Source organism: Aspergillus campestris, assembly GCF_002847485.1.
Source record: "Aspergillus campestris IBT 28561 chromosome Unknown P168scaffold_8, whole genome shotgun sequence".
Classification (NCBI taxonomy): Eukaryota; Fungi; Ascomycota; class Eurotiomycetes; order Eurotiales; family Aspergillaceae; genus Aspergillus; species Aspergillus campestris.
In genome coordinates this window covers 1,576,752-1,587,032 of record NW_020194343.1, presented here as the reverse complement: position 1 = coordinate 1,587,032, position 10,281 = coordinate 1,576,752, and the positions used below count along the sequence as shown (strand labels likewise).

General features: G+C 34.8%; 1 protein-coding gene across 1 annotated transcript; it reads left to right on the top strand.

Moving 5' to 3' along the window:
• Positions 1 to 5,899: 5,899 nt before the first annotated feature.
• Positions 5,900 to 8,425, top strand: P168DRAFT_255757 (putative protein kinase; the record flags this gene model as incomplete). The annotated part of the gene is made up of 1 exon (XM_024834483.1): positions 5,900 to 8,425. A coding segment is annotated over exon 1 (2,517 nt), but the record flags the coding sequence as incomplete, so codon positions are not given.
• Positions 8,426 to 10,281: the final 1,856 nt, after the last annotated feature.

The following is a 10,281-nucleotide window of genomic DNA, read 5'->3' as shown; positions in this document are numbered from 1 at the left end:
ACCCTAATAATAAAAAATAAAAGGCTGGATGGGTCTAGAGACCCTGTGAGGGACTATAGGCTGGTAGAAGAACTAGTAAGCTCTTGGCTATAGTATTTTTTATCCTTGCTAAGAAAGAGAAAGTTCTTGTTTATTATAGTATCTGCCTCTCAGGCAGGCTTAGTAAAGAATATATCCTGGTCTTACTAGTAAGCCTATTTATATATAGCTAGTCTATCTAGATTTATAAGAATGGCTTGATAGATAGCTATGAAGCAGGCTAGTTTAATAATTTTTAAGAGAATTAGAAGATAATTATAATAGTCTCTTTAGCCTGAGGCTCTCTAATTAAGTATAGTAAGAGTATAGATTATAAGACAGGCCTATTTAATTAAGTAAACTTATTAATTTAATAAGACAAGACAGAATTAATAACAGGCCTTTTTTAAAAGGGTTATATATTATAACTAGTCTATAGATTCTTTATAAGACTCTTTATAAGATCTTAAATAAGACTTTATATGAGACCCTGTATAGACTTCTTGCTAGCTATAATCAAAGTCTTATATAAGCTTCTAGATATACTTTTATACCCGTGCCTGATATACTTGAAATTAGTATTATAAGCTAGTCTAGTTATAAGACACCTGTGTGTGTATAAAAAATATAAGAATCTATTATTATAGCTAGGCATGCTATATAATTATCTCTAGATTTATATAGGCTAGTAGAGGCTATGTGAGTATAGTCTCTAGTTCTATCTAAGTCACCTTGAACTAGATTCTCTTATTAACCTGTATAATTACTTATTATATAACCTGTGCTACCTGTCTTATAATAGTCTAGATTCAGGTCTTAGCCTGTTCCTAGGGATTCTCTAGGTCCTCTAGGTCTGGGCCAGGAGACTACATGCAGGTAGTTAGATTATAAAACTAGTAGTCTTTTAGGTACCCCAGCCACCTAGTTAATTATAGTTATAGATTAGTTATATCCTGTTTAACAGGCTTAATTATATAAGACTCAGGTTACTAATTCTAGTAGCTATTTATCTTAATTACTAGTCTCTAGCTACAAGCTTCTAGCTCTACAGGTTCTAGGCTAGACTTAAGCTTGGGACTAGGTAATACTTAAATATAATATAAATTATAATAGGTTAGAAAGACTTATTAATAGGTTATCTTTCTAAAGAATCTCTTACTAGAGTTTATAACTTATTAAGAATTAACCTGTCTTGACTAATTTATATATAAGTATAAAGTATAATTATATAATACTTACTAGTATTTTCTTATAAACTTTAGAAATTAAGTTATATATAAATAATCAGACTTATAATAATACTAGATTCTATTAAGATATATCTTAAGAATAGGAATAAACTAGGTTATAGTTTAAGATAAAGCTAGCTAAATAAGATTCTAGATTAAAGCTAGTCTCTAAGTCTTTTGAATATAGCCTAATATAATATTCTTAGATAAATAATAAGTTTAAGTAAGATAAGTAACTAGCTTATAAGACTATATTTTATATTTATATATATAACAGATCAGGAGCTGGTAAGAGAATAAATAAAAAAAGATTTAATTTATAATAAAGATACTTAGAGATAATTAAAAGTAAGAAAAAGAGAAAAGAAAGTTATATATATAATAATAGAAATCTCTTTACCTGATAAAATCCTATTCTAATAAAAATTTCTTTTCTAAATCTTTACTTTTTAAAAATTTCTTAAAAATTAAGTATTAATAATATAACTCTTAGATTAAATTATCTTATATTCTAGTAGTAAAAATATAATATATTAAAGTTTAAAGAGAATCAGGATAATATTTATATAAAATAAAATTAAAAATAGATAATTAATTCTAATATACTTATAATTCTTATTAAAATATACTAAAATTAATTCTAATATACTATATTAGAATTATTACTATTATATAAAAGTCTTGATATACTTTATCAAAAAAAATTTTAAGATTTTACTTGATTTTGATTTTAATTTTATAACCTTTATATATATTATTTTTAAATAAAAATTAGCTTGTATAATAGCTTAAGATCTAAATTATAATTTTTTATTTTTCTTTTTTCTATACTAGTCCTGGATCATGAAAGCATCTTACCTTAAAGTTAACAGAACTGTACCTAAAACCTTGAGTTTTCTAGCTAATCACAAGCCATGCTCAGTGCTCTGGAATGGAACCCTACCCATTTTTGAGTATAGTTCTGTTCCACCCACTTATTAGGGCCATCCTGTCACCTGTAGCCAGGGGGCGCTCATGTCACGCTTACTAGGACTGATGGCAACCAACAAAGGATTAACTACTAATAATAACTCGTATATATTATCCAGTAATTAGTAACTCATGCTAACTAGTTTACTATGATAAGTAGGTAGTTATTTATTAGACAAGGCAAGGACCTAGAAGTAGAATAATCCCTGTTATAATATAAAGAAGTATTAATAATAGATAATAGTATATATCCTGTCCCATGTCCTTTTTACTATATCTCTAGCTATCTTCTTTAGCTGCCTATCTTAGTATTATAGACTCCAGGAGTAAGCCTGGCACTAGTATCTCTTTAGAACCTTTGTTATCTATATAATAAACTAATAATTAGGACTAAGCTTATATTTAAGTCTATCCTTGTATAAAGAAAGGCTAGGAATCTCTAGGTCTAATAGTAATAAATAATAGATATAGTCTGGTTTAGTTGCTAATTAATCTATGTTTATAGTTATTATATTTATTATAATATAAAAGCTATAACTCTTAGACAGGCTATATACTAGATTATAAAGATATTATATAATCTCTGCTATTTATATAGTATATTAATAAAAGTAATAAATAATTACTTTATTCTTTAAATTAATAATAAAGAGAGTAGAGGTTTCAGGGAATACTAAAGAATTATTTATAATTACTAATTATTCTTATTAATAATATTTAAATAGTATTAAAAGTAGATACTAGAATTAGATATTAAGATATAATTTTAGTTATAGCTTAAAGTAATTATTATTCTTTTTTTTAGTAAAATCTTTTAGTCATGATTAAAAGATAATCTAATCTCTTATATAAATAAGAATAAATATACTTAAAGAAAACTTTTAGTTGTGACTAAAATATAACCAGGCTTCTACTAAGAATATATATAACATATAGTAATTAATAGTTAAATAATTAATTACTAAATATAGGAGAAACACAGAGTTTTATAACTTAATATATTAATAGAATTAATTCTTAATATTATTAGATAAAGAAAAAGACAGTAAAGCTAATACCCCTGATCTAAAAAGATTAATCTATTATTAAAATAAATTAAATAATAATAATACTTTAGTACTTGTTAGGCACAGGTACTAGATTATTTTATAAAAAAAAATAAGAGATTTTTATTTATGCTAAGATAGACTCTTTTAATAAAGTAGAATTATAAAATCTAGTTTATATAATAGCTTAAGATCTGAATTATAATCTTCTCTTTTTCTTTTTTCTATACTAATCCTAGATTATGAGAGTATTGTACCCTAAAGATAACAGAACTCTATAGGATTCCCCTGACTTTCTAGCTAATCACAAGCCACGCTCAGCACTCTGGAACGGAACCCTACCCATTTTCGAGTATGGTTCCGTTCCACCCACTTATTAGGGATAGTAAGAATAATATAAAATTTAATTTTATATAAATACCTGGACAGGCTTTATCTAGATTATATAAAATTCCCTAGTCTAATCAGGGGCAGTAGGAATAATATAAAATTTAATTTTATATAAGTATCTGGATAGGCCTTACTTAAATTATATAAAATTCCCTAGCCTAATTAGAGACAGTAGAAATAATATAAAATTTAATTTTATATAAGAATCTAGACAGGTGCTGCCTGGAATAACAGGATCTTAATTAGTAGATTATATAAAATTTTAAGAGAAAATAATAACCTGTATTTCTTAGCTTCCCTAGTCTAATTAGTATAATTAGATTAATTATTCTTATTAAGTAATATAAATTATCTTACTTACTAAGTAATAAATATTATTAGAGTATAAATCTACTACAGATATCTTAATACCTAGATTTATTATAATTAAGACTAGATTAACTAGCTTAATAAGCCTGATTAGTTAAATTAAGAAAGTTAAAGATCTTGAGAGCTAGCTAGACCCTAAAAATTTTACTTATATTAATTTAACAGGTAAATATTATAGCCAGGAATAAGAACTAAAAGTAGATAACTTAATAAAGATATATATAGAATACCTCTACAGGTAAATAATAAATTAATATCTAATTAATAAGTAACTATTAAAGTATAATAAATTATAAAAATTACTAGAAGAAGACCTAAGTAATTTATTTTAAATTATATTATATTTACCTTCCTGCTTATAGTCTAAAAGCCTTTATAAAGATATTTATTAATAAGTAGAAGATTAGCTATCTTAATAATATTTACTTCTAATTCTTCCTAATATTAGTAGCTGTTATTTATAATAAGTAATATATAATAATCTACCTGTAGTGAGGTTTAGGGTGAGAAAGAAAGATAATAAAAAGATACTTAAATAATATAAAAGATTTTATAATATAAGAGATTATCTGATTTAAAGAAAAAAATATTAATATTAAAGCTTCTTACTTCCTATATAATTTAGATAAAAGAGAAAATAGTATTTATATATAAAAAATTATAAAAGTAACTAGTCTAATTAAAGTAAGAGTTTAATTAAAGTAAATAGCTTGAGTAATAATAGTAATAACTACTAGTAATATATCTCTTATCTTTTATATATATAATCCTGATTATTCTCTAGATTAATAACTTTAACTAGCTATAAAAATCTATAGAAAATAGTTAAAATTAGTAGAATACTAGATTATTAAAGAGAAATAACTAGATTACTATAATTTAAAACTAGATTTATTCTATAAGTTAAGAAAGAAGCAGGAAATACAGAAGTTTTATAACTTTTTATTCTAGAATTTTATATAATTTAGACTAATCAAATCAGGAATTTCATAAGATATCCCCTGTCAGGCCCATCTCTAGCCTAATAACTTTGATATACTCTAGCAGCCATCATAGCACTGGTAAAATTCTAGAAAAATATGTTCCTATCTAAGGAGAGGCAGCGCTATCAGATAATATAAATTATAAATCTTTAAACTGTGTTTGTGGGTGGTACTATTACCTGGAATATGCCTATTAGAATTTAGTTATTAATTAATCTATATTTATAATCATTATATTTATTATAATATAAAAATTATAATTTATAATTATTAATTATTCTTATTAATAATATTTAAATAGTATTAAAAGTAAATACTAGAATTAGATATCAGGATATAATTTTAATTATAACTTAAAATAATTATTATTCTTTTCTTTAATAAAATTTTTTAGCTATGACTAAAAGATAACCTAATCTCTTATATAAATAAGAATAAATATACTTAAAAAAAACTTTTAGTTATAATCAAAATATAACCAGGCTTTTATTAAGATAGATTCTTCTAATAGAATAGAATTATAAAATCTAGTTTATATAATAGCTTAAGATCTGAATTATAATCTTTTATTTTTCTTTTTTTTATACTAATTCTAGATTATAAGAGTATCCTATTCTAAAGATAATAGAATTCTATAAGATTCTCTTGATTTTCTAGCTAATCACAAGCCACGCTCAGTGCTCTGGAATGGAACTGTACTTGAAAATAGGTAGGGTTCTGTTCCACCCACTTATTAGGGGTGGGAGCCACTCATCTCCACAAGGGGCTGGGCATCCTATATGATCAGGGATACTTATGACACTGATACCCCACCCTTTCCCCTCCACCGATCCAAACCAAATTTTTCCTTTACATCCTCCACCATCTTCCATAAACTATGACCGAAAATATGCCGGATCGTGTTATGACGGGAGTCCTGACAGTCAAGCTCGCCTGGTCGCGTGGATTGAAGCTTCCAGATGTAGTTGACGACACCTGGAAGAAGCAATGGCGCCCATACGTGATCGCAGAGTACCAAGGATTCCAGCTCTCCTCTGAAGCCCTATTTAGCCTCCCCGCGCAGGGCCTTGTTGACTGGGAAGCTTGGTATCGCCCTTTCAAATTTGATCTCCCGCCGTCGCTGTCATTGTCGTCGGAAACTGAGGAGCAGGAGGGGGTGCTTACCTTGTCGTTACTGATTCATCGTCACGAACCGGATACAGGGAGCACTCAATCCTCGTCGGGGGAACCCTTTGGGCCCCAATGCATGTCACTTGGGTTGGTCAGACTGAATCCGTTCCTGGCCGGATCTGGGACACAGAAGGTGAAAACCCTAGGTGGCACGGGGCTAACAGGGCTAGAAATACACTACACCAGGAAAGAAATTTCGCCTGTACTCACTAGCAAGGATTGGAGAGTTCCCGAAAGAAATAATATTTGCAGTGACGGTAACCTTGTCTATGTCCAAAAGCAAGACTCGGGCAGAAGCTACGGCATGGAGATCACCCATATACCTCGCTCTGCCCATGAGCAGCTCAGTGGTGAAAATGAACCAGTAATAAACAGCCTCCGCTCTAGCATCCAGCACCCCTTTATCGCTCCGCTGATGTTTGCCTTTCACTCTTCGGATGGTAGATTGGAACTCCTTTCACCGCTCGACAGCGGAGGATACCTTTCTGACCATGTGCAGAGAGAGCGACGATTTGGCATTACCAAGGCAAGATATTATGCTGCAGAGCTGATCTGCATACTGGAATACTTGCATGCAAAGAACATCATTCTTGGTAGTCTAAAGATGGAGAACATCCTCCTCGATTCCTCTGGCCACGTCAGTCTCTGCAAACCAAGTCTCTTTGCGCTTGACCTGAGTAAGGACACGGACTGTATTGCGCCCGGCACGTCGGCATATCCAGCTCCCGAAATTCTCCTTAACAAGAGAGAACAATCTCGAGCTAGTGATTGGTGGAGCCTGGGGATTATCCTCTATGAGCTCTTGACGGGTGCTCCGCCTTTCTACCACAAAGATAAAGAGGAGCGGCGGTATAGGATCATCAACGGGACCCTCCAGCTGCCCGTTGGCTTGCCATCAAGTACAAACGATATTCTTACTAAATTACTCGATAAAGACCTCACGCGTCGCCTAGGAGTCCACGGCCTCGCGGAGGTGAAAGCGCATCCTTTCTTCCACGGGTTGGATTGGAGTGATTGCATCCATCGCAAACTTGAAACGCCCTTCAAACCCCACAATGACGCCGTGGTCTTTTGGTGCAAGCCACACACATACAAGTTAAAGGAGTATCTAGAGGGGGAGTTGCGAGAGTTCGATGGAGCAATATATGAGATAATAGGTACTTCAGATTTTCCCTTGCCGCGTTATATAGGGCCGGCTGCCCCCGACAAGAGTACAGGTCATGGTAACACGGGCACTTCAAACGAACAATGGGAGTTGATATGGGTGCCAGATAGTGGAGAATTATACTTCCAAATTCGTTCCTCTGGCCAGAGGGTTCTAGCGAGACGCGACGCTGCGAAGCGCGGAGAAATACCTCCGCTAGTCATGTCTGAACATCCCACCCAGCACCAGCTGGAGGAAGCTCTCGCGACAGCTTTGCAAACTGGATACAGTCACAACGTCTTCTCTCAACTCATCAGTTACAACCTGAATCTTAACATCCGAATTAACGACTTCAAACGTTACCCTAGCAGATGGATAACACCACTGGAGTGGGCCGTTGAGCAGGAAAGGCCAGATCTCGTGCACCTATTCCTTGATCATGGCATCGACGCCGACTTTACTGTTCCCTCTCAAGAAGGCCCCGCCGTCGTAAGAGCCGTGCGACGAAAATTGCATAATCTGGTAGAAGCTCTTGTGCAAAGAACAACTCACCGAGTCTCGCGAACGAGGGCGCTCGCACTTGCAGTGGAACAGCAAGATATCTCTCTCGCGACGATCCTGCTTTCACACGGGGTGGCCTGCGACTTTAAAGAATCCGACCGACCTCTGCCCCCCGATCCATACCATTGGGACTATGACTCGAACCTGGACCGAGTATTCGAGCCGGTGGACTTCACCCCGCCGCTTGTCCGGGCAGCTAGGCTGGGTGATCTTGCGTTGGTCACCTTGCTGCTGGAGCATGGCGCCGATCCTAACCTTGCGTACCACGTTCTGGGTGGGTGGAGGGGGACGGAGCAAGATCTTGGTTTCAATGAGATCGCTTTAAGGGATTCGAGAATACCTACCATGTTCTCTTGTGGACGAGTTGTGCAGATCGCGATGGAGATGGGGCATCCGGAACTTGTGAGGGCGCTGCTTGATGCTGGGGCAGATATTGACCTTCCGCAGCCTGCTTGGGCGGTACTGGGGCATGTCTGTCAGCCGGTACCTAGGGCTGCGTATCTGGAAATTGTGAGTGGGCTAAGGGATATTGTGGCTGAAAGACGCAGAGGTATCAATCTAGGGGGACAGGAAGCGTGAGACTGCGATCAGGCTGACCATATTATAATAATCCATCTTGACATTACGAGCCGTTCTATTTCCGAGCCAGCCTGCGCAGTAATATCTCAGCACCCATTACCCAAGATCCCAAGATAAAAACTATCACACCCACTCACCATGCCCGCCTGTGTTGGTGTTGGGGTGGCAATACCGTTCCCAGACGTCGTAGTAGTAGTACGAGACGCTTTCGTGGTTGTAGGAGTAGGTGACTGGCTGATAATGCCTATGCAGACGTGTTAGTCGAGCCAGAGCCCGCCGCAGTCGTTGCAGGGCCGGATTCTATGAGTGGAAGTCGACAAGCAGAATGCCGGCGGCTGGTGGGATATCAAAGCCGCTGTCGTCTTGGACAACAAAGTAGAACGCGTTGCAGTTGCTGGCCATCCCTATCCAATGGCAGTAAATCCACCCTGGGCAGACTGAATTTATTTTAGCGCTGTCTTCATGACCCTATAGGGCAGGGTGCATTTTATTCATTAAACTATAGGTTGGATTTTTGAATATCACTCTAATCAGCCTGAAATTTTAATATGTTATACTAGTGTGAACCCCTGCACAGACGCACGGGGTTGCGGATAGTAGTGTATAGGGTTCTCTGGGAATGTCAAGCAAGGTTGTTTTTCAGTCTAATAACCCTAATACACATCCCAGAATGCAGCATAACACTACCTCCTTACTTGTACCTCATTCTGTCTGATACGGTCCATGTTCGTGATATAATAATAGGCACTATTTTCATTGTTACTTGGAGCCAAATTCAGCCACTTGCCTACCTGGCTTTTATAACTTGATATACTATGAGCAGTCCCAAGTTGGCCTGCAACATGATACTCTGTAATTAATATTAGCAGGATCTACCAGTCTACATGTAGTATTATCAAACTCCAATAGTTAAGACATATAAAGTTACTGATCAAGCAGCTAAAGAATTACAGGAAGTTATCTTATTATCAGATCTCACTGCTTACTCTTAATAAGTGGGTGGAATGGAACCCTACCCACTTTCGAGTACGGTTCTGTCTTGTAGGCATATTCCAGGTAATTATATCACTCACAAATATGGCTTCATGTTTTATAATTTATATTATTAGATAGCACTGGCTCTCCTGGTCCTCAGAAGCAGCCACACTACTAGCTACTATCCCGCTGGGTCTTGGGACATTTGCAAATGATCAGAACCTGTAGTGGTTTCAGGCCCTGAATAGTGCGAGTTAGATTACAGATCGCCAATCCACAAACCCGAGCTAGAATTAGCTTGATTTAACCCTTTTGTATGAGATATTTAAGTAGTAACTATTTTCATGATTTTCGCTTATAAATTGGCTTAGTCAACAGCATTTTAGGTAAACTAGTCACTTTTAGGCCTAAATTCTAGCCCTGACTAGTGTTCGCAGGTAGAAAGCTCTACTACTTCAAATTATAGGTCGAAAGCTACGCCAAACTGCAAAAAAACCGCGAGTAGGTTTGGTGTCTTGGGTTTAGATTTGGTTCCTCCCCTCCCTGAATCCGCACTGAACCGCACCAGATAATACTTTAGTTGGTAATACTAGTGATTAATGATTTCTACAAAAGTAACAATGGTGACAACACTTTTGATTTCGCGTCATGCTAAATTGCCAAGTAGCATGTTGTTGGGTATATCAGTCAGGTTAAGCCCTATACCAAGCGTTGGTCAACGTTTTGGTCTAGCGGTCTTGAGACATATTTCTCATAGATCTGTGTTCGCTACTTAGACTGGAAGTCAAGTATTGCCTAGTATGGTTGAATACTCTAGTACTTCAGTCAGATAGTCCCAAGAGCTAATA